Source organism: Macrotis lagotis, chromosome 4 (genome assembly GCF_037893015.1).
Source record: "Macrotis lagotis isolate mMagLag1 chromosome 4, bilby.v1.9.chrom.fasta, whole genome shotgun sequence".
NCBI classification, from domain to species: domain Eukaryota; kingdom Metazoa; phylum Chordata; class Mammalia; order Peramelemorphia; family Peramelidae; genus Macrotis; species Macrotis lagotis.
Window position 1 is genome coordinate 11,223,779 of NC_133661.1, and position 23,624 is coordinate 11,247,402.

Below are 23,624 nucleotides of genomic sequence, written 5' to 3' on the forward strand. Positions count from 1 at the left end.
AAATCAACAGGCCTTTACTAAGAACGCCCTGTGTGTAAGGAAGGCACTCTGTCTGGTCCCAAAGATTCAGATGAAAGAGAAACAGCCCTTGCCCTCCAGGAACTTACTTTCCAGTGGAATTAGTCATAATTCAGAATTATTACAGCCAACACAAAATCTGAGGAGGAGGTGTCTCCATGAAGAAGGAGAGGTGGGCGAAGGGTTCCAGAAGCCTGAAAAGCCTGAGGGTTCTGAGACAATGGATTCCAGGGATTGGTAGCTTGGGCCCAGGTGAGAGATAGGGAGTAGTTGGTGTGGGTTAGAAAACTACTTGAAAAGGAAGTGCTACTCCTAATTGTTTATTCTCTGGTACAAAGGCCAGTGGTCCACCCTTGTTAAACCTGCCTGGTTTGTCCAAAAATCCAGAATAGAATTACGATGTCTTAAGAGGTTCAGAGGATTCACCAAATATTTATTAAATATCTTCTGAGTCTTACTAAGTGGGGATCCAGGAAGGGTTCTTTTCTTGGACCCAAATCACCCACCTGAGTCACCCAGTGCTGTGACATGGAGCAAGAGCGTCCTGAATTCAGGTCTCACTTTTGATACGTCCTAAGTCTGTGTGACCAAAGCCAAGGCAAATTTAATCTCTTTGAGCCTCAGTTTTCTCTTTTCCACAATGGGACACTTATCTCACAGGGCTCTTGTGAGATTGAGACCTCTGTGGATTGTACTCTCTAAGCTTTAACAGACCAATGTCAGAGGTTCTTCCTGCAACTGTATTATCTGCTCACCTGCTGAATTTCTTCAAAAGAATGATGCCAACATGAATGTTGAAAGCTTATCTTTGCATGTGGGTGGAATAATAAATAATAAATTTTTGACAAAGAAAAAAAAAGAATGAGTTGTCTAAGGGGAATCGTCTAAGCCTTGACAGAGGGTTCCTGAACCAAGATCTAAAATGAGAAGGGAGAGACCCCCAGAGCTACTTCCTTTTCAGAGATGAGGAAACTGTTCCAGAGGGGGTGTGACTTAGCCAACATCATAGTAACATAGTAAGCTAGGATTTGAACCTGCGGCCTCTACCTGAGCACCCAGATGGTGCGATGGAGAGAACACTGGACCTAGAATCAGGAAGCTCTGAGTTCGAATTTAGTCTCAGGCACTTCCTAGCTGTGTGACCCTGGTAAGTCACTTCACTTCTGTTTGCCTCAGCTTCCTCATATGTAAACTGGGGAAAATAAGAGTATCTCCTCCCAGGGTTGCTGTGAGAATATTTGTATAGTGTTTAGCACAGGACCTGGCAGGTAGTAGCCATTTAATAAAGGCACTTTCCTTCCCTCCTCTCTGTATTCTGACTTCCAAGCCTCATCATCAGCATCCCACTAGCCTTCCTGTTTGAGTAGCCTCAGACTCCCTAGAAACAAGCTTCCCTAATGCACTAGAACCTTTCCTTCTTGTATTTATAGGAAACTTTAAGGGACCTGAGAAAACACTTGTTGTAGAGTCTGTGTTTTCATCCTCTTTTCTCCCAGATTGGTTCCCACATGGAAAACCCAATGTAATTCAGGTCAACAAACATTAAATAAAAACTTACTATGTGCAACTGAGGCACTGTCTCAGTGGATGTGGAGAGCAAAAGTGAAAGCAAGTCCACTGCCCATCTCCTGGCCCAGAGGGGCTGGACTCAGGGTTCAGAAGGCACCATCTACTTTGTGGACATGGGCCAAAGGGAGAATTCTTTTGCTTGACTGGATGTATTTGTTGCAAGCTTAAGTTAATCAAGTGGGATCAAAGGAAAAAGGAAGCAATAAAGCATAGAAATTTTGATCACTGAAAGGAATTAAATTAAATTTTTAAAAAATCCATAGCCCCTGTCCTCAAGAAGTTTATTTTTTAGTGGAATCAAAGTCCTAAGAGGAATTTTCTATCATTAGAGCATTGCAGTAATCCTGAAAAAATGAGTAATGTAGATATTATCCCCATTTATGGAAGAGAAAATTGAGACTCAGAGTGAGGATGGCTTATTTAGGGTCATACAACTATCAAGAACCAGAGATAAGATTCAAACCTAGATTTCTCCTGATTCCAAATAGCACCATCTTTCCATTAAGCTCTCTGTCTCTTGCCAACCTCTAAATTTAAAAGGTTTTTTTTTACTCAACAGACTCTTGGCCATAGCAGGAAGTCAGTCATCCTTTAAAAAGAAACTAGAAGTTCAATAAAAATTGAACAGTTTCTGGGAGGAAAAATGAAACTGAGTCAGCCCAGATTTGTTTTGAGCAGGGGGTTTTAACTCAGTGCTGAGAACCAGACTTTCACATTGAAAGATACCAGACTCCTCATATGAAAAAAATGGCCCCATAGTGGGTTGGAGAATGGCCAAAGTGCTCCAAGGATTGTTGGAACATTGGATGAATGTCTCCTACCTTTGTCGAACCCAATGACATGAGTACCCAGCACTCCCTCTCTAGCAGATGGAAGCCTTTTCTACCCAAAACACCCCCTCCAAAAGGCCAGGCTCCCATGATGAGCAGACTCATGCAAAATGCAGAGCAGCCTTGTTATTTTTAGTCCTAGTGAGATGGCAGCATTATTAATCACTTCCTCAAAGAAAGAGATGGGAAGATGCCAGGTGGCTGCAGAGGGGCCCTCTATTAGGCAGCCCCAAAGTGTGGGCCATGGTCATGGTCTGGGCTTTTATATATATATATATATATATATATATATATATATATATATATATATGTGTGTGTGTGTGACAGAATAAATGTGAGGGTGTGTTAGTGTGTTTGTTAGAGAATGTGACTATCTGTGTGTGTGAGTGTATGTGTATAAGAGAACAAATGGGAGTGTGTGAGTGGGTGTGTGTATAACAGGACAAATGTGAGTGTAAGTGTGATTTTATGTGTTTGAGAGAGAGAATGTGATCATATATGTAAGTATGTGTGTATAAGAGGTGTATTTGTTAGAGAATATGACAGTATGTGTGAGTGGGTGTGAGGTATAGAACAAACATGAGTGTATGTATGAGTATGTGACTTTGAGAGAGCAAATTCAAGTGTATATATGAGTTGTGTATATAAGTGTGTGCATGTGAGTGTATTGTGAGTGTGTGAGAGAATATGAGTGTGTCCATGTATATAAGCATTTTTCTAAGTGTGTGTGTGTGTGTCTGAGAGAGCATGTCACTGGATTGTGCATGAGTGTCAGACTGTGAGTGTGGGACTATAGGTGTGTGGGTGTGATAGTATGTGAGTGTGTGTGCATGAATATGGGTGTGAGTATTTGTGTGAACGTGGAAGAGTGTGTTTGTGCATAGGAGTCTGGAGTGGTCAGGCTTCTCCAAAGGGCATCCTGGGCATCAGCCGGCGACCCACCAGAGAATTCACAGTCAAGGGCTGATCCATGGCGCTCCGGCTGGCTTCGGACGAAGCTCTTTAGTCTTCCTTTTCGATCTCTGCATCTGTTGACAAAAGACAAAAGCCGAGGAGGATCAGTCCGAGATCTGGAGCCAACCGAACTCGGCTGACATTTCTGAAGGAAGGGTCTGCTCCACACCGGGTCCGGGGCTGGTTATCAGGGGCAGAAAAGGAGAAATGGAACCTCCTGGGGCTCCATTCTCATCCAGAAAGTTGATGAGCCATAATGCATCTCTCCAACCATACAGAAAGAGAAGCTCCTGTCCACCCTGCAAGTCATCTGGCTTCTGCCTGGAGCCCTCCCCAGCCTCCAAAGGCAGCCCTCCATTTATGGGGGTGATTTTCCTGGTAAACAGATTAGTTTTGCCTCTCTGCAACTTTGCAGACCTCCTCAGTTGGTCCACAAGGTGGACTATTTGTTTGGCGTGATGATGCTCTCCGGGGCCGAGCCACCGAGTCAGACCTCTCCTTCCCATGACAGACGTCCAACCCTAGACACTGACTCCCTTGTCCATCCGTTCCTGGTGCCTTCGCTCAATTCTGCCATTGCACCTGGGGGAGGCTTCTCCCTTCCTGGCCACCCCTCCCTGATCACTCCACAGCTCATCCATCCTTCATCTCCTCATCTCTCAGACAAGGCCTCTGAAGCCAAGTGCTGATTAGGAAGGAAAATAAACAATGGAATAGGATTGAATTGTTCTGTCTGATGGAGGTCAAGGAGAACAGTGGATGCTTAGAGAGGGAGAGACCAACCGTCATGGCCTGGGCTAATCCCAGAAGACTTCCTGAAGGTGGGGGCAGGGGGTGGATCTGAGCTGGACCTCCAAGGGTGGGGGGTGAACATGGATGAACAAGGGAGGAGAGGAGGGATGGCACCACAGGACAGGGCTGAGAAAGGGCTTGGAGGCAGGAACGACCACTGTGCAGGGATTTTTGTCTACATCCTCAGGGCCAGCTGGCTTGGGCAACCTAAAAATAGCCTTTGGGCCTCAGAAGGAAAGCTGACTCAGGTCTGGAACCTCAGGAAACCAGGCCATGGGGAGGCCGCTGTTTACTCTGCAGCCTCACTGAATGCAGGCAGGCAGGTTTGGGGAAGTAAGACTCCTCAGCCAGGAGGATCAAATAACCGGAGGCAAGACCCTGGCGGTGGAAACAGGTCCACTCTAGGGAGGAAACCTAAATGGAGTTACCTTCAGTCTCACTCCCCTCCCTTTTCCCTTTCCTTTTCTCCCTCTGTCTCTCCCATCCTTCTTGCCTTCTCTACTTCCTCTTTCCTTCTTTCCCTCTCTCCTTTCCTTCCTTCCTTCCTTCCTTCCTTCCTTCCTTCCTTCCTTCCTTCCTTCCTTCCTTCCCTCTCTCCTTCCTTCCTTCTCTCTTTCCTTCTATCTCTCCCTTTCCTTCCTTCTTTTCTTCCTTCCTTTCATTTTTCCTTTTTTTCCTTCATTTCAGGTTATGGATTCTCCCTTTTTTCCTTCATTCTGTCTCTTGGTTCTCCTCCCTGTAGGATCATTCCCTCTCAATTTCCTTATCAGACTCATCATCCACATCAGACACAAGACACAGGTGGCCCCCAGTATTCCCAAGTATGATCCAAATCAGAGTAAAATATAATAAAAAAATATTGTATTCAACAAAATGGAAATACAACAAAACATAGATAATATAACATTTTAAAATTAAATCAATATGTAGCCCATAAGGACTCTCCTATATGGCTGAGTGGCCCCCAATTTCTACATGGATCTGACACCACTGATGCCATCATGTTCCTCACATTCCTCAAGGCTGTCCTGGGCCCTCTTCTCTTCCTTCTATGTGATGCCTGTGTCCTGACCTTCATTTACCTCCCTTCTGAATATGATCGGTCTACATAGACTTATAAATGTCTGGGTTATCATCTTTGATAGAATGTGTACTCTTTGAGAGTGGAGATGGTTTAGGTTTTTGTCTTGTTAATACACCAGGTGCTTAATGAATGCTCATGGATCAGTGTAAGCCCCTATCATGGACACACTGTACCTGGAGGAATCAAGACAGACAAGAACTATTTCCTGCCTTCAAGGAACTTACATTTCTAACAAGGAAGAAAACTCATCCATCTGTAGGTGTCTAAAAGAGATTCCCAAAGGTATAGGTCACCAGTTACTGTGAGAGCAGGAATTGTCTCAACCATTTAAAGGTCTTGACCCTGAAGGAGTCAATGTCCAATTGGGAGAAAAGCAAATGCTCTGAGGTGTCCTGAGAGGAGGAAGTGATCAGTGCAAACCTCCCATGGTTTGAATGGGAGCACTAAGTCAGTGAGGGGTGTCTACACTAATTTTTTTGACACTTTGCCAAATCTCAGGAAATTGGTGTGGTTGGTTGGTTGGTTTTTGTCCTTCATTATGGAAGAAGACTAGGTTTGAGACAAATCACAGTGTGTCCAACTGTGGCTGATCAGACCAAAATGAGCTGGGAACGTTCTACCACAGATCCAGCATAAATAGTAGAGATGAATGCCTCGGATGTTTACTCCAAATTTACTATGTGTTGCTTGGCTGGGGTTCAGCAAGATGCCAAATTGATGATGTAGGAACTTGGATTTTTCTCACACTTCAGCAGGAACTCCCTCCCCCCAAATTCCAAAGTCAGGTCTTGGGCAATGAAAACTCTTTGTCCTGGAGTTAGGTCATGATTCCTTGGAAGAAGATGGTGCTTGCAGGTTCATTGGCAAGTCCAGACTAGAGACTGGAGGACATGGAAGTTTCTGATATATTCTAAGACAAACTAATTGCAGATAAAGCAATGGAGAGAAAAGATTTTTTTCCAAATTTTCTATCTTTCACTTTTCTTGTCTCATTTCTGTAGAGTTGAAGGGATCAAATCACCTTCAAATTTAAGATAAGGATGAGAGAAAAATCAATAGTATTTTAAGTTTTGCAAAAGACTTTGTAATAATAATCGCTAGCATTTCTAGATTGTCGAAAGATTTGCAAAACACTGTCCAGTTGCAATTTTTATTATCTTCCATTTATCAATGGGTGTAGAGAGGTTAAGCCACTTGTGCAGGGTTGCAGAGGCAGGAAGAATCTGAGGCAAAATCTGAACCCAGCTCTTCCTAGTTGTAAACCTAAGTTCTAACTTATTACACCAGAGAGCCCATAAGTACGAATTTCCTGACTGGTATCAAACAAAATTCATGAGCAAAATAAAAACTTTAACGTAAATCAGGTAGAAGGTGGCATGGATAGAGTCACTGCTATGGGGTTAGGAAGAACTGAGTTCAAAGCTGGAAAAAAGCCACTTACTAGCTGTGTGCCCCAGGCAAATCTTTTCACTTCTGCCTGCCTCAGTTTCCTCTACTATAAAATACAGGCAATAAAGCACTTAAGTCACAGGGCTGTCTTGAGGATCAAATAAGATAATAACTGTGAAGTGTTTGGCGAACTTGTATAAATATGAGCCATTACTAATAATTAATAATAAAAATATCTGCGGCCCCAGTTTCCTCCCTTGTAAAATGAGGGAGTTAGACTTACTGGCCTCCCAAGCTCCTCCCAGATCCACACCGGCCCTCTCTCTGCCCCTAGCTGGAGCATTGGTTCAGTCTCTGATCTCTTTTCCTGCAGCCTTTCCCAACCCTTCAGGGGCTGGAGAGGGAAGGCCTCCTTTCTGGCTTTGTGAGTTCTGAATTCAAGACTTCTCCTGCCCCATCCTTCTGGGTCTCACCATCCAACTGGTTAGTAGACCATTCTGTTTCTGACTGTTTCTGTCTGTTTCTGTGTGTGTCTGTGTGTGTGTGTGTGTGTGTGTGTGTGTGTGTGTGTGTGTGTGTGTGAGCTAAGGGGCAAGGGAAGAGATGGATGGAGAACTAGAGGGGAGAAGCCATTGAATCCGATCTCTCATCTCTGGATGAGGAAACTGAGACTCCTGAGGTCATCTACTTGGTGAATGGCAAGGCCAGCATTTGAATCCGGATCTTTTGATTCTCAAACCAGAGCTCAGCCCTGTGTCCCATCCTCTTGCTCATCTCATAGGATCATGGACTTTGAGGAAGAAGGAATTTCTGAGGCTATTGAAACCAACCTCCTTATCTGACAGACAAGTAAACTGAGGCAGAGAGCTGTAACTTGGCTTGCCAATGTCATGCAGTTGGAAGTGTCAGAGACCCAAACCAGACCCTCTGATTCCTGATTCCTGTCACATAGAAATATAAATAGCATTATGGGAAATTATGTTATTAAACTGTCCAGTTTCCTTTTCATTAGTATCCTGGTCATAGGAAAATAGTTTCTTTAACAAGAAAATAGATCAGGATAAGAAAATTTGACACTAAAAGTCAAAATATAAAGGCACAAACACAGAACAAAGATTGTGTGAGGCCAGAGAGCCCTCTAGATAAAAAGGTCATTTCCCAGGCCTGTCTGCGGTCTCATCCCTGCCAGCAGAATGGGGACTTGCCACTTCCTCAGGAAGTCATTCTACACTCTTTGATGCTTCTGGGAAATGACTCACTCGGAAATATTGATCTGAGGTTCAAGAGTCAAGGGGAATCGAGTCACGAGATCCCACTTTGGGAGTCAGGGGAGAATTGAGAGGTCACCCAGTCCAGGTCCTAATTGTACAGAGGAGAAAATGGAGGCCTGGAGAGTTAACCTGATCTTGGGATGATGTAGTCAGAAAGTGGCTGAGCTGAGATTTGAATCCAGTCCTATGATTCCGATCGAGTCCTCTGACATGTGTCAGACTGTGGAGAGTGAAGGGATGACTGACAAGGAGACAACTATGCAATACTCACTTTTCTCCTCTTCCCACTGTGGAAGGAAGGTGGACATGAAGGGCAGTCCCTGATCTTTCTTTTTTTTAATGTTTTTGCAAGGCAGTGGGGTTAAGTGGCTCACCCAAGGCCACACAGCTAGGTCATTATTAAGTGTCTGAGGCAACTCAAGTCTACATTACATACCAAAGAGATAGCCATCCCTATAGTGCCAGCCCCATTGGTAATCCATTTACAAGACCCTTTGAGACCTCACAAAGGACTAGACTGGTCACCGGTGGAGGCTCTACTCAATGCTCTTTTTTTTTTAAAAGCTGGAGCAGAAACATGGAGTCACCCTGGGTCAGAGAAATGGGCTCCAAAGGAAATTCAGAGGTTTGAGGTTGGACTTCCAGTTTGGCCACTGGCTAGTTGGGTGACTCCAAGCAAGTCACCATTCTACTCTGAGCCTCAGTTTTTCTCATCATTAAGAAGTGGTAGGAAGGATGGACGGACTTAGGGATTTATTGAAGCTCCTGCGACTTGGACTGGATGGACAGGGCAAAGGATGGACTGATGGCTTCTCCAACTCCAGGGTCATCCCCGAGCTAGGAGAATCAGGTCACCATCAATCTAGAAAGAGGCTGGCTAGAGTCAGATGAAGGGCTTTATGTGACTGAAAGGACAAACCCTCCCCTGAAAGTTTAAGAAATACTTCTTAAAGATGGGGAGTCCCATAGCAAAATTCAGCAGATCTTTGGTTACCCCAAATGAATTTTTCTGGTCACCCATTTTTCTGGAAGATTGAAGATTTATCCCTTCTTTAAATGCCACAGCTTCTTTTTTCTCCCATTCTAAGCAGTTTGGCTAGAATTCTTCTAAAGCATCACACAAGTTCCTATCTCCTTGAGCAGAATGTACCAAATATAATTTAAGCTCTGTCTGATGACTCAGGGTCATGAGGATCATAGGTTTGGAGTAGGAAGGGACCTCAGGAATAATTCTATCCAATCCCTTCCCTTCTCTAGACAGGAAAAATGAAACCTGGAGACTTGCCCAAGGTTATACAGGCATCTGAGGTAGGATCCAGGAGGTTTTCAGAAGGAGATTGTTGCAGTGAATCATGGCTCAAGTTCAGATTTGGAGATCTCTGTCCTTGACATCATATTGTTGGTGGGGATGCCCCCTCCCATCTATCTCCTGGCCAACCATGGTTGGGGGGGGTAGGTTTTGTGGATCCCAAAGCCTTCAGGCTGCCCATCTTTGATTCCTCACCTCCACCACATGACCAGTCAATGTTCCTTATGGAAACATAGAGTTCCTAGACTTGAACTACATCAAGAATTCAAAATTCATTCATCAAGAATTCAAAATTCATTCAACAAACTTTCACAATGGTACCTACAACGTTTAAGGCCTTGTGACAGAATTCACACTAGCGGATTAAAAAGAAAGAAAGAGAAACCATCCTTAGCCTCATCACTTGTACATTATCCGTCACTGGAAATAGATTGTGGCTTCATGGTGCCTATCATGCATCTCCCTATTATTGCCCTTTGGACTGATGGTGTCCCATGGAGGTGGTGGTGTTCCAAGACCTCCAATCATATGAGATCCCCAAGAGGAAGGGTATGTAAGCTGGGGAGCAGTTCTGAATCCCTAAAGACACCATGTCATCTCCTCCCAGTGCATTTTGGGTGCAATCATGTTTCTGTCTTATAGCTAAGGACGATGAGGTGACCTGGGTTTTCCTGAAGCACCTAGGCCCTGGAAGTTTTGACTAAACTAGAAAGGATTTAAAAAAAGGGTCCAAATAACAGACAAAGTCTACTTTCTAAGGACCAGCCCACTGAAGGATGAATACCCTTGTCAGCAAGACATTGCCCACTAGGGGATCAGTTTTTTGATTGTGACAATCCACTTAGCTATAAATAATTTCTATAACTAAATGTAAAAATATTGTTTGGGTATAGTGTTAAGGTTGGATGGCCACTTGTTGGGGGTGTTTTAGGAGTAACTCTGTCAACTGTCTGAATGAAAGATCCCTGGGAAACCTGAGATCCTGGGATTCATCCTTCTGTGATGTGACATTAGGCAAGTCCTCTTGGGGGTGGTGGCCTCAGTTTTCTCCTCTGTAAAATGAGGAACAGCCAGTAGTCTCTAAGGTCCCTTCCAGGTTTCAAACTTTTCATAAGAAAAGCTGCATTTAGAGGCTTAGCTTTTGGAGGGTGAGAAAGGTCTCATAGTATATCCAAATTGTGCAAATTGCACAGGAATACATAGATGATCACTACTAGCTCTTTCTCTTGATACTAAAAATGGCATTGCCAAAGGAGAGAGAGCCATTCTAAAAGGGAGCTCACTAGACCTTTGCCATTTTGAGTCATGAGGACTGTGTAGGTCCAAAAGGAAGCTAGCACCCACCATTTTAAAATGGGGTTCAAAGATTTTATAGAAACATGTTTTGATGTTCTGAATTTTGTTCAGTGTAGGAGAAGATTAGAAATACATTAAAAACATGATTGAGTGAAGCAGAGAGACTGAATTAAACAAAAAATAACCTTTCAGTTGGCGATCCCACCGAGCTCTGATATGTATCTAATCAATTCGATGACATTAGGAAAATTTTAATGGATGTTATTCAACATTCAACTACTCTCCACAGATTGGAATTGCCCGAGATAAGGAAGCTGGATTTCTTTATGATGATCACAGTGAGTCCCAGCTACCTTAGTCCAAGTGCTGATGCCTCCATAGCACCTCCCTTTTTGGAAATTCCTCTGTTGAACACTGGACAGTGGAACTGCAATGGAAGCACTGGGTTTTGAGTCCTTGCCTTAGCAGAGCAGTCATGAACTACATTAACCTAGCACTATGCTAAGACTAAAGAGGGTCTGGCTGGGGCCTGCTCTCACATACTAAAGATCCTATCATCTCAGGCTCCTGGGAAGAGACTTCAGGGGTCACCTACTACTTCAGACCTTGATTCCCACCAGCCTCCACTAGTCTTCTGGTGATTGGGGCTCCTAGAATCAGGAAGACCTGAATTCAAATTCAGTCACTTACTGGGTGTGTGATCCTGAGCAAATCACTTCACCTCTGCTTGCCTCAGTTTCCTCAAATGTAAAATGGTCCTAACAGCAGCACCTCCCTCCTAGGGTTGTTATGAGGATCAAATGAGATATTTGTAGGTGATTGATAAGGTCCCTGGGGAACCTGAGATTCTTCCTTCCCTTTCCCTCCATGAACTACAGCAATAAAGCAAGTAGTCTTCATATAGGCCTTTAAGATATGGAAAGCATTTTACAAAATATTATTTCGTTTTATCTCTAGGGGGGATTTAGGAATGTTCTGGATAAGACCTGGGATGGGACAGGAAAGTGTGGGGGTTTGGGAGGGAGGTGACCCCATGGATGACACCCCAATCCATCGAGATTTTAAGTCTCAGGTGCCATTGTGAGATTTCCAGATCTAGAACCAACAAATTCCTCCAATTGGATGTCCGAGTCCAACCCAAGTGAATGAAGAGCTGCCTCTATGACCACTCATCTCATCAATCAACCAGCATTTATTAACTGCCCACTGGATGCAAGGCCCTGGGGATACAAAGAAAGGCAAAAACCCAGTGCCTGCCCTCAGGGAGTTTACAGTCTAATGATGACCAACCAAGGAATCTGACCCTGGGGCAGGGGGTCTCCACCTTAATACTTCATCCCCCCCTCCCACTAAGAGGTCCATGGAAAGATTTCATGGGGTTCGTGAACTTGGATAAGGAAACAATTATATCTTTTTCCCTAACCTCTAATGAAAATTTGGCAATACCTTTAATTATCTGGAAACATCATTCAGAGAAAGTCTGTAAGTTTCACCAGCCTGATGTTTTTAATTTAATTTTTTTAATTAAATTTTTTTCCAATTACATATAGTTTCCAACCTTAATTTTTCTAAGATTTTGAATTCCACATTTTTCTCCCTCCTTCCCTTTTCCTCACCGCCCCCTCCCCATGTCAGTGAGTAATCTGATAGAGGTCCTGCATGTATAATCATGATAAACATATTTCTAAATTAGTCATGTTATGAAAGAAGAATCAAACAAAAGGGGAAAACCATGAGAAAGAAAAACCATACAAGACATTTTTAAAAGTGAAAATAGTCTACTTCGGTCTGTATTCAGGCTCCCAAGTTCTTTCTCTGAATTTTCCATTACACGTTTTTTAGAGCTGTCTTTCAGCCTGAATTTTTTAAAAGAAAGCAGATCGTCTCTGAATTATTACCACCCTCCCCCATAGGACTGGCAGACAGGAGTCATCCAGGGCGGGCTGCGGTCCTCACAGTAACAATAACTGACATGGTCTTTTAATACTAATAGTCATCAGTAGCAATAGTAAGAACAGCTATCATTTATTTCTACATACATGCATACATATATACATGTGTGTGTGTGTGTATGTGTAGGCTTTCCTCAAAACAGACCTGCAAAGCAGGCGGTACCAACGTTATTCGCATGTTACAGATAAGAAAGTTGAGGCTCAGAGAGATTCGGCAGTTTGCTCAGCAGACACAGTGTGTGAGCCTTGGCGCCCGGATACAAACTCAAATTCTGACTCCCACTTCCAAGAGCTTTTCCCTACAGCGTACTCTGCCTCCCTCTGAAATCCTTCCCTATTTTACTAAGGGACCCAGTAACCTACATTGCACAGCCCTCATTCAGAGGCTATAAAGCAGGGATGGGTATAGCAGTGGGCCAGGAGGGCCAGGCTGGAAGCTCCCCTCCGACACTAGCCGTGTGGCCTTGGGAAAGTAACTTCCCCTCTCTTTCCCCAGTGGGAATATAGGAAATAATCATGGCACCTACGTCTGAGGGTCAATGGGATGATTAAAGGAGATAATGAAGAAATATATTTTGGGAATCTTAAGGCTCCACATTTAATAAACACGAGCTTTTCATGTCATAGTTATCTCTAGCGTCTTATTGAGGAGCAAACCCACCTTGCCCCCCACTCATGGAAAACAACACGATGACAAACTGTTAGAGGAAGTGAGCGAGTGTTCTAGCAAGACGAAGCAAACCGCAGAAGTCCTCCAAGTCTGTGATTTTGGTCCATCCTACCCAGAAGCCCGCCCTCTCCTGCCCTTGGCCCTTCCTGTGAACCAGAGGGATGGATGCTTTGTGTGATCTGAATGACAGTCCTCATAAAAGAGGGGGAAGGGAGAGAGAGAGAAAACAAGAGAGAGAGAGAGAGAGAGAGAGAGAGAGAGAAAACAAGAGAGAGAGAGCAAGAGAGAAAGGGAAAAAGAGAGAGAAAAAGAGCCAGAGCCAGAGGGACAGTGGGTGCTGGTTCTCTCCAGACCCTCATGGTGAGAGAATAAACAGGAAGCTTCCCCCTCCCTCTGCCAGGTCACGAGGAATGGTTAATGAAAAATGACTAATGGCAGGTCTCCTGTTTCAGAATTAGTGGAGACAGGCCATTCCAACAATGGGGAGGAGGGTCTGATACCCGGTACATTAACCAGCAGGGCTAATGGAAAGGGTGTGCAACTGAGTCCCTAAGGCAGGCGGGCAGTGTGGGTGAGGGAGGAGGGGTCCCTCCCAGGGGCCTTCCATAAAACATTGTTTCTCCATTTTCACCAGAAATAGAATGCGTTGGGAGGGGCCACAGAAGGCCTGAGGAGGTACAGCTGGAGAAGAGAAGCCAGGAGGGACTGCCGGCTGTCTCCGAAGCTTTCAGGGGCTGCCATGATCTGTCTAGATCATCTTGGCTCAACCAGGACCCATGGGGGAGGATGCAGAAAGATCCATCTGGACTTGAAGTCTGAGAAACTCCCCGGCATGGGAGTGGGGTGGCCATGGCTTCCCCATCACTAGTCTTTAGGCAAAGACTGGACAGGCTTGGAGGGAATGTAGCAGCCTCCTGGCAGGTACTGGTCACATATCGGCAGCCTCTGAGGCCCTTTCTAGCCCAACATTCTCTGAATCTAGATTGGAGGATGCACACCATGAGGCAAATACTACCTGTGCTAACCTGCTCTGGTATGCAAGGCCCATCATCACCTCCCTGGGCATCAGCTTCCACATCTGTAAAATGGGGGTAGCACGCCCATCTCCCCTCCCTCCCTTGCCAGGTTCTTCAGAGGACTCTGAGATCAGGGGCTTGCAGTCTGATCATTATTGGTACCTTCTTGTAGACATTACACTCTTGCTGGGGACACGACAATTTTAGCCACATTAGCAAGAGAATCCTGAAGAGGAAATAGGAGAACGAAGGATTACAGGGATGAATGCTGAAATATTGAGATTATGAGTCCAGCAGCCGGGTGAGCTTAGTCTGTTACGAGCTCTGGGGGAATCACAAAGTTTGGAGGACAAGGGTTCAAATGTTGCCTCTGATGGGCCGAGTGCAATAAGAGAGCCAGGTCTGGAGTCAGGAAGACCTGAGTTCAAATCCAGCCTGAGACATTTATTGGCTGTGTGACCCTACACAAGTCACTTAACTCTGTTTGCCTCAGTTTCTTCATCTGTAAAATGATCTCAAGAAGGAAATGGCAAATCACTCCAGGATCTTGCCAAGAATAGGCCACAATTGAAACAACGGAACCACACCAATTCTGATATTTCTTCCTACCGGTGTGATTTCGGGTAAGTCATTTAACTTCCATGGGTCCCAGTTTTCTCATCCATAACAGAAGTGAGTTAAACTGCTTTTATAAAAATAAATGTGTAAAGAAATTTTAAAAGAGTGGGTAAAACTCATTCAGGAAAAAAGAAATACATATTAATACATTTAAAAATGAAAGGGTTTATGATGAGATGAGCTCCTTCTAGTTCCAAATCGCTGTCCTGTATCCAAACCCAGACTCATCCCTCTCTCTGCTCCCTTTTCTCTCCCCTAAACAATCAAGTCAACTTAATAAAATCTTTGAGGGCCCTCCCACGTTCCAGGTCCATTGGGAAGTGCTTGGGGCATCAAGACAGGAGTAAGATCATCCCTCTCTTGAAGGTTTTACTTTCTCCTGGAGGGAACGGGATTTCCTTGCCCACACTCTCATCTCCGTTAGCGAGAGCTCCAAGGAGCCACCCTCATTATCATCTCTCTTCCTGCCACCCCAGAGCCGAGATGCCTCTTGCCAACACCATCCTTCATCCTAGGACCACTAGTCAGGGAGAGAGTGGTGTGCTGGGGGGTGGGGGGTGCTGGATTTATTTCCTATCGACGGACAGGAGGAATGGATAGGAAGAGTGCTCCAGGATGGTCCCAGTTTGGGCCAAAATGGCTCCCTGTTCAAGCTCCCCCTCCCCCACTCAGGGTTGGGAGGGGCTGCTAGTCTGACCCACCCGAGAACAGAAATCTCCTTCAAGATAGTTTTTTTATTCAAAATACATTTATGAAGCACCTACTGTATACAAAGTAGATCATGCTGGATGCCGGAGACAGAAAAAACAAACCAAAGCCCATCCTGTACTCAAGAAGCTTAGGGTTTTAAAAATATGAACATAGAAATAAGAAATGCAACCAAAGTGGTTTCGGGGGAGAGAATAGTGGTGTCAGAGAGGATCCAGAAAGGCCTTATCACCACAAGGCACTTTTGAAGACAACTGAGGATTCCAAGAGCCAGAGGAGAAGTGAGTGTACCTCTGTGGTGTGGGGCACAGCCAGTGCATGAACACAGAGATTCAGGAGGTGAAGAAAAAAATGATGACTACCATATTCTGTCTACTGCATTTCAATTCGTCTAGCAGAAATGCCTATCCAAGTTCAACCAGTATGGAGAGAGAGAACTGCCCAAACTGGCCTGGAGCCCAATTTTCTGAGACATGGCTCTCTCAGGTAACACCTACGAGAATGACAAAGAAAAAAATTTCCCAATATGTAAAAATAGAGTTTGGATGAAGTGAACCATTCCCAAATAGTGGAATAACCAGGCCACCATTTCATCCCCTCTTGGGTTTCTCCTTCAGAGTCATCAAGGCAGGAAGGCAGCTCCCTTTCTTTCTTCCTTTTTTCTTTTTTTGCAAGGCTATGGGGTTAAGTAGCTTGCCCAAGGCCACACAGCTAAGTAGTTATTAAGTGTCTGAGGCTGGATTTGAACTCAGGTACTCCTGACTCCAGGGTCCATGTTCTATCAACTGCACCACCTAGACGCCCCAGAAAGGGTATTTTAGAGCAAAGAAATATTCATCTTAATAATTCTAGAGAACTTATAAAATGGAGGTTTTTAAATGTTTCCCACAGAGAACAGGAAGTAGGCCATTTTGGTGAGAGGGGAGATCACATGTGGCTGTTCAGTCTGAAGACCTTCAGGTCGGAGCTCTCCTTCACTCTGAACAGCCCCAGTTACTTCATATTCTCAGAACCCCTCACCATCCTGGCTAAACTTTTCTGGATGAGGCCAAGATTATCAACGTCTTTCCCAAGGGCGGCATCCAGAATTAACTACAATAAATCAGCTGTATTCTGATCAGGTAAGAGGACACCTCCCAGATTCTAAATACTCTGAAATAGCAAGGACTTGTGGGCAGCCTGTTGGTGATGAAACCTTTCCTTGCTTTACTGGACCCGTCTTTGACAAGTAGACACAGTCTGTCCCCAAGCTCATCCGTGAAGGCTCTCAGCAATGACAGATCAGTCAGGGTGTGTACTTTCTCGGAAGAGCTTTTGAGAACCCATGCTCCTTGCCACAATCCCAACTGAACTTCATGTTTGGCTTGTGTTTAATGCTCAGCTATTTTGCAGACTAACTTCTGCAAAGTCATGCATTTCCTATATTGGGATTTGTGAAGTTGATTGTTTAGACCCAAGTATCAAACTTGACATTGATCTCTGAAATTTCATCATTCTAGATTCAGATCAGGATTGTGACTTGTCTTTTTTGGATACTGACTCCATTACCCAATATGTGACCTATCCCCTGTCTTTACATCACCTGTCAACTCAATAAGCCTTCCATCTTTATGTTTTTATCCAAGTTTTGATAACAATGACCTAAACAATATAGGGCTAAGCAGAGATCCCTGCAGCACTTCACTGGAGACCTCTTTGCAAACTGAAAACAAACTAACTTCCAGTTAAAGGCCCTATTGATTACAGCTATTCAGCCTGTTCCAACACTACCCAAATGGACTGTGATCTACCATCACATCTTGTCATCTTGCCCATGAGAACAGCATAAGAGATCTAACCAAATGCTAGGCTAAAATCTTAGCTCTGAAGAGGATACAAGAGTATTCTACTCCAGATCTAACTTATGTTGCCTATGAAATTAAATTTCTTTTCCAGGCATTCAAGATTCTAGAGGCTAGCCCCATCAGACCTGTCCAACTTCCTCCATTTCATCCTTCCTTCTCCCTCTCTTATCTAATCCACCTTTGTACAGGCTGAATCTTATATCTAGGCTTTGCTCCTCCCTTTAATAGTTTTCCTCTTCTCCTCCACTGGGCTGATCTCTGCCCCCCAATAAAAAGCAGCCTATTTTAACAGTGAGAAAAATGAGGCCGAGAGAGGTCAGTGTCTTGCCCACAGTTGTCATCTGTGAGTGGCAGAGGAAGGAAGGATTTGATGTGAGGACCTCTGGCTCCTCCCTTCCCCCCCCCCCCACCCTGGATAGGGGAGAGTGCCCTGGTTTGAGAGTCAGGAGATGATGCTTGGAGACTTACTAGCTATGTGACCTTAGCCAGCTCACCCTCCTTCCCTGGCCTTTGGTTTCTTTACCCATCAAATGAGCCTGTAACCCCTCCCCACTTTAGGGATCCAATGAGTTGATGGAGGCAAAGAGCTTGGGGAATGTGAATGGCCCATGTTGATGTTAGCAATGGCAATGGGGAGAGGCAGGACCACATCCATAGCTTTCATCTCCAAGCAAGTAACGCCCTGCTTTCCAAAGAGGGGGGCTGAGGACAAATTTCCGGCATTTTTACAACCTTTTCAATTGAATAAATTCTTCAGGAAACCTTGGGGGTGGTCAGCATGGCATGGTAGAAAAGTGCTGGCTTCACCAGACCTTGCCTTGGGAGAGCTACCAGCCTTGCCTGGGCCTCTGTTTTCTCATTTTTAAATGATGGGGTTGGACCCAGGGACTCTGAGGTCCCTGCCAATGGTCTGTCTCTGATTCTCTCTAAGTAGGGATAAAAGGATTTTATACCCTATTCTCCCTATGAAGAAACTGAGGATTGAGAGGTCACATAGCTAGGAAGTATCGGAGTAGGGATTTGAACTCGTATCTCTCCTGACTAGACCATCCATTGGCAGAAGCAGGGGTAGGGGGATGGGAGGTGGGCAGAAGGCTTCTCTCCGGCACAGGGGGGTGCTTAGAGCACGCAGAGGTTACCGAGAAAGGAAAAAACTCACCCTGGATTGTGTCGCTAAGCAACCGGCACCAATGGGCCAAAATAATGCATATTTGGTTATTTTTAATTTTGAAAATAATTAGGCAGAGAATGTTAACAATAATCTGAATCTAGGCCTTTTGCCTCTCAGATAAGTGGCTGAACCCCAGCTAGTGGGGTGGGACTGGTGGTGGAATGAAGGGTCACTCTGCTCCAAGTGCATCCAGCTTCCCTCCCAAGGAGAAGCCCTTCTGACAAAGAAAACCATGTGTTGTGTTCCCATGGAGGGGCCTGGCTCCCGTGGGAGGGGACCCAGGTTCCCATCCACTCCATGACCTTGGGCAAGTCACCTAAATTCTCTGGAGTCACTTTCTTCATCTAAAGTCAGGGGTTTGGGCCAGATGGACTCTCTCTCCATCTGCGGATGAGCACCCTGGCGAAAGCCAGGTCAGCACCCAGTACTGAAGACCCAAGTCATACTCCCTTCCTGGTGGTGGCTCCATAGAAGCACCAGAATCTCCATTCCTAACCCCTGTGATTTGCACAATCCATCACTAAAGGGTGGGCCGGGCATCATATGGCAATGCCTGCCCAGTAGACCTCCGGGTGGACTTTCGAAAGCTTGGTGAAGTGCTCTGGCACATGCCAGAAGGAAGGGCCATTCATCCGGGAGCAGAAATGACGGAGCTGAATTCCAGTCCTGGACTGGGTTCACTTCTGGCCATCTCATCGTGAGTCCTTTGGGCTGGGGGCTCACCCAGGTCTCTTCCAGCTCCAAAGCTTCAGATCTGTGATTGTGGCTGGGTGACCTTGGACAGCTCACACACCCTCTCGGAGCCTCAGTGGCCTTCTCTGTTAAATGACCCGCTGGGCAAAGGGATGTGGCTCCACCTCCCCATCCAACCTGGGAAATGGCCGGAAGAGACTCTCTGAAGTCAATGCTTTAGGGACTTCACTCCTGAGACTAAAGAAGGGGGAGGGGGTGCCAACTGAAATAAGCCCAGAACCCTGAAAAGAGGGAGGAGAAGGGGCAACTGGAGACGGGGCTTCTCCAAGCAGCTGAGAACCCAGCTCTGGCCCTTGTGGTTTCTCACCTGCAGAAAATGAGGGCTAGGATGGCCGATTCCGGCTGGAAGAGTCTAGGTGCCAGGGGCAACTGTGGGAGCTAAAGCTAGCCAGCGGCCTGGTGGGGACTGGCACTGGGAGCTGAGTGCAAAGCCCGAGGACGGAGGGGACGGGCTGGAGGGGGACAAGAAAGGGAGAGGAGGGGGAGAGGAGGAAAGGCAGATGAGGGAGAGGAGGAGGAGGAAGACAGGAAGAAAAGGGCATGAACAGGAGAAGCCGCTCTACTTGGCCGGAAGAAAAAGAAACCGAGGCAAAGGGAGAGCCTGGAAAGTCCTGTGTAACCCCCCACCCACCCCCGAACCTTCCTCCAAAACTCGGGCCGGGGGGAGTCAGCAAAACTCTTGGCCATTCACTGGCTGCGCGGGACACTCTCCTCCCATAATAGGAAGGTCCTGGCCCGGGGCCGGGGCGCTGGGGGCCGGGGCCCGCCGGGCCAGCCTGCAGCTTCCCGGGCCGCCCGAGCCGCTGTGCTGGGGCCCCGGCGCTCGCGGCATCCCCGGGGCCGCCCGACTGGGTGCCCTCAGGCGAGTCCCAAGCCCCCTGGCCCCCCGTGTCTCCCAGGGGTGCCCGAGGGCTCAGGCCGCCTTACTCCGGGCTGGGGGGGCTGGGCCCCCGGGCTGAGGAGTTGGAAAGGGGGGCCCGGGCGGGGGGCCAGGCGCAGAGCCGCCCCGCCCCGCGGCTCCCACGGCCCCCCGCCTGCCACACTCGGGCTCACCCCCCCCACGCACGGCCGCCCCGGGGCCTCCGGCTCTCCGTCGCACACCCACGCCCCCCCCCCGCGGGGCGCCCGTGACCTTGAACGGCCCCTCTCCCTGGGGGGCGGGAAGTCCCCTCGGGCCGGGCAGCTGTCAGTGTCAGCGGGCGCCCACTTCCGCCCCCCCAGCCCGGGCAGGTGCGGAGATCGGCACAAGCCCCCCCGGGACAAAGACACACGTGGGTGAGGGCAGACCCGGGCCCGCGCACACACACACACACACACACACACACACACACACACACACACACACACACACACACGTCGCTCACCCGCAGTCCCGGCCGCGCGGGATCCTGGTCGGGGTCTCCGCGGCCCGGCAGGGGAGGGGGCGGGGGCGCCCCTCTGGTCCCCTCGGGGCCGCCGGGGCTCCCCTCTCCTCCGGCCGCTCACCTGCCGCAGAGCCGGCCCCGCGCGGGCTGCGGGCCGGGATCCCGGGACTCAATGGCCCCGGCCCGGCCCCGCCCCGGAGCCGCCTGGGCCCGGCCCCGCCCCCGGCCCGCCTCCTCCTCCTCCTCCTCCTCCTCCCCCCCCCCCCGCCCAGGCCTGGGCCAGGTAGAGGCGGGACCCCGGGGAGGGGCTCCTGGAGCCGTGGGCCCGGCCGGGGGGCGCTGCGGGCCGGGGGGGGGGGGGCGCTGCGGGCCGGGGGGGTGCGGGCCGGGGGCGCTGCGGGCCGGGGGGGGGGCGCTGCGGGCCGGGGGCGCTGCGGGCCGGGGGGGTGCGGGCCGGGGGCGCTGCGGGCAGGGGGCGCTGCGGGCCGGGGGCGCTGCGGGCCGGGGGGGGTGCGGGCCGGGGGCGCTGCGGGCAGGGGGCGCTGCGGGCCGGGGGGGGTGCGGGCCGGGGGCGCTGCGGGCCGGGGGCGCTGCGGGCCGGGGGGGGGGGGTGCGGGCCGGGGGGGGTGGTGCGGGCCGGGGGCGCTGCGGGCCGGGGGGGTGCGGGCCGGGGCCCCGGACTCTGGGGGCTCCCGCTCCGCCAGGGCCCACGGCGGAGAAGGCAGTGCCGGGCCGCAGGGCCAGCCTGGCCCGGTCCCGGGGCAGCCCCAGCCCCCGCCTCCCCGAGCGCAGAGGCCGGCCTCGGCCAAGGGGGCTCCTTCCCGGCCCGGGGACTCGGGCCCCCCCGGGGCGCCCCCCGCCCCCCGCCCTGCCTTTTCTTCCTCCTTCGACTCTTCAGTGAACTAGCATCCGTTCTCTCTCCTCCCCGCCCCCAGCCACCATTTAAAAGAACAAAACAAAACCCCAAACCAGGGAACAAAGGGCCCTGGAAAAGTAAAGCCCAAGGGCGGCTAGGTGGCGCAGTGGATAGCGCGCCGGCCCTGAGTTCAAGTGCGACCTCAGACACTTCATAATGGCCCAGCTGTGTGACCTTGGGCAAGTCCCTTAACCCACCCCCCCCCCCCCGGCCTTACAAAAACAAAGAAGCCAGAGGAAAGGCCGAGCCCCGCACGGGCCAGGCCCCCTCTCGGGCACCGGACAGTGCTTTGCGGTCCTCCAGTAACCCTTGCCTTAGGAAGGCATCTTGAGCGTTTCGACGCTCCTTTTACAGACTTCTGGTTCTTGTAGCCTTGACTGTCCTCCGGGTGCGGCACCTTTCACTGCGCATCACTTTGTCCGAGGCCTCCACCAGACCACCCTTTGCTTTGCTTTGCTTTGGTTTGCAAGGCCATGGGGTCAAGTGACCTGGCCAGGGGCACAGAGCCTGGTCAATGATGATGTCTGCCCATAAATCATCCTGTTTCTCATTTCTTAAAACACAACAGGATCTCAGTGCCTTCCTAGGCCGTCCATCTTCCAGAATGACCCCTCTCCTCCCCTGCCTTCATCCCCAGACGCCTTTTAGAGGAATTGAGGGGAAAGGTTTGTTTGTTTTTAATTTCATTACAAGTCATTAATCTAAGGAAAGTGGATTACCTGGATTAATGTTCAATATTGTTTTTAATGAATCGTTCGATTCATTCAAAGCTCGATGGACCATCGTTTAGCAGACCTAGGCATCAGACAGGCCAAGATTAGAATAAAATGGGTCCTGCCTACGGTATTCTTTGGAGAGAAGAAAAGGACGTGTGAGTAGATGGAAGCATGAACCATTCACAAAATACATGCCAAGTCCTTTTGAGCTTGCTCCTAGCAGCCGGGGAAATCAGAAAAGGCTGCATTAGAAAATGGCCTTTGAGCTTTGAAGAAAGGGATGGCGTCTAAGAGGCAGCAGTGAAATTGTGCCTCCTGAATGTGACCACGGACCAGGGGAGAGGGGCAGCTGCTGAGGCAGGAGGTGGAACATCCTAAATGAAATAATTGTTGCTTAGGTATCAAAGTCTACCATCAGGGATGAAGGCTACAAAAATTCGACAAAGAATTCAAGAAAGCCACCCCGAATAAATCCGAGTTGGAAGGTTTGGGACCAGGCCAAAACCTCTTCCTCTCCTTTCAGAAAAACAAAAAAATGAAACTGATGACTTCTGAAGAAACACAAAACAAATGCATCATTTGGAGATCTGTCATCTGTAGACTATTAGACCAATAATTGGTTAGGAAAAAGATAATAAAACAATCAGTCACCGCTGCAGTAGAAAGAGAATTAGGAGGGTAACAGTATAGAGAAAACAGTGGACTTGAGTCAGAAGTCTGGGTTTTCCTCTAGGCTTTGCCATTTTACTATCTATGTGATCTTGAGTAGGTCATTGCATCACCTTATACCTCACTTTCCTCATTTGTAAAATAGGGAAACTGCTCCAGATGACCACTAAGTTCTCTTCTCTCCATAAACAGGAACCCATCAAGTAGTTCACTTCTTAACCAAATGAGCTATTTGCTCCTGAATGTGGCAAACTGATAAAGAAATAGATAACGATAAGATGGTTGCTATTTATTAAATAAGTTTAATTTATTTATTTTTGTTGCTTATATATAATAATTTTATTAGTTAATCATTCGTTATCATTACCAGCTCGAGGAGGTCAAAAGACCCCTATCCCCTTGCTAAGCCAAGAAATATAGCAGCTTAGGGAAGCAGCAATTTAGAATATAAATTGATCTGCAAAATCTTATGGAGGAAAAATATTGAAGAATTAGCGATCGTTGACTCATACAACGGTGAAGGGGTGAAGTCAAAAGTGATGCTGCAGAAAGGCTTGCCTGGGTTTCAGTTAATTGAGCCAGTTTATCTCTTTGTATGATGAAGCATGGAAGACAGACAAAAAAGGGGATGTTTCTATAATAAATGATTTTCTTCATCAGTGATAGTGGAATGACTACTTGTCCTGAGGAAATGGTCTGAGTAAATGACTGAATA

At 47.7% G+C, this 23,624-nt stretch overlaps 1 protein-coding gene across 2 annotated transcripts in view; it reads right to left on the reverse strand.

The window, feature by feature from the left end:
* The window catches only part of STAMBPL1 (STAM binding protein like 1), a 35,954-nt gene extending 15,250 nt beyond the window's left edge, over nucleotides 1-20,704 (reverse strand). Inside the window, exons 1-2 of one of the 2 annotated variants that reach the window (XM_074232235.1) lie at nucleotides 20,609-20,704; nucleotides 3,360-3,445 (exon numbers count right to left, since the gene is read on the reverse strand). In XM_074232235.1, coding sequence (XP_074088336.1) covers nucleotides 3,360-3,389 — 30 coding nt within the window. In that variant the 5' untranslated portion in view covers nucleotides 3,390-3,445; nucleotides 20,609-20,704. Of the gene's footprint in view, nucleotides 1-107; nucleotides 2,653-3,359; nucleotides 3,446-20,608 lie in introns of those variants that run through there. The other variant, XM_074232236.1, reaches the window with a different exon arrangement.
* Nucleotides 20,705-23,624: the final 2,920 nt, after the last annotated feature.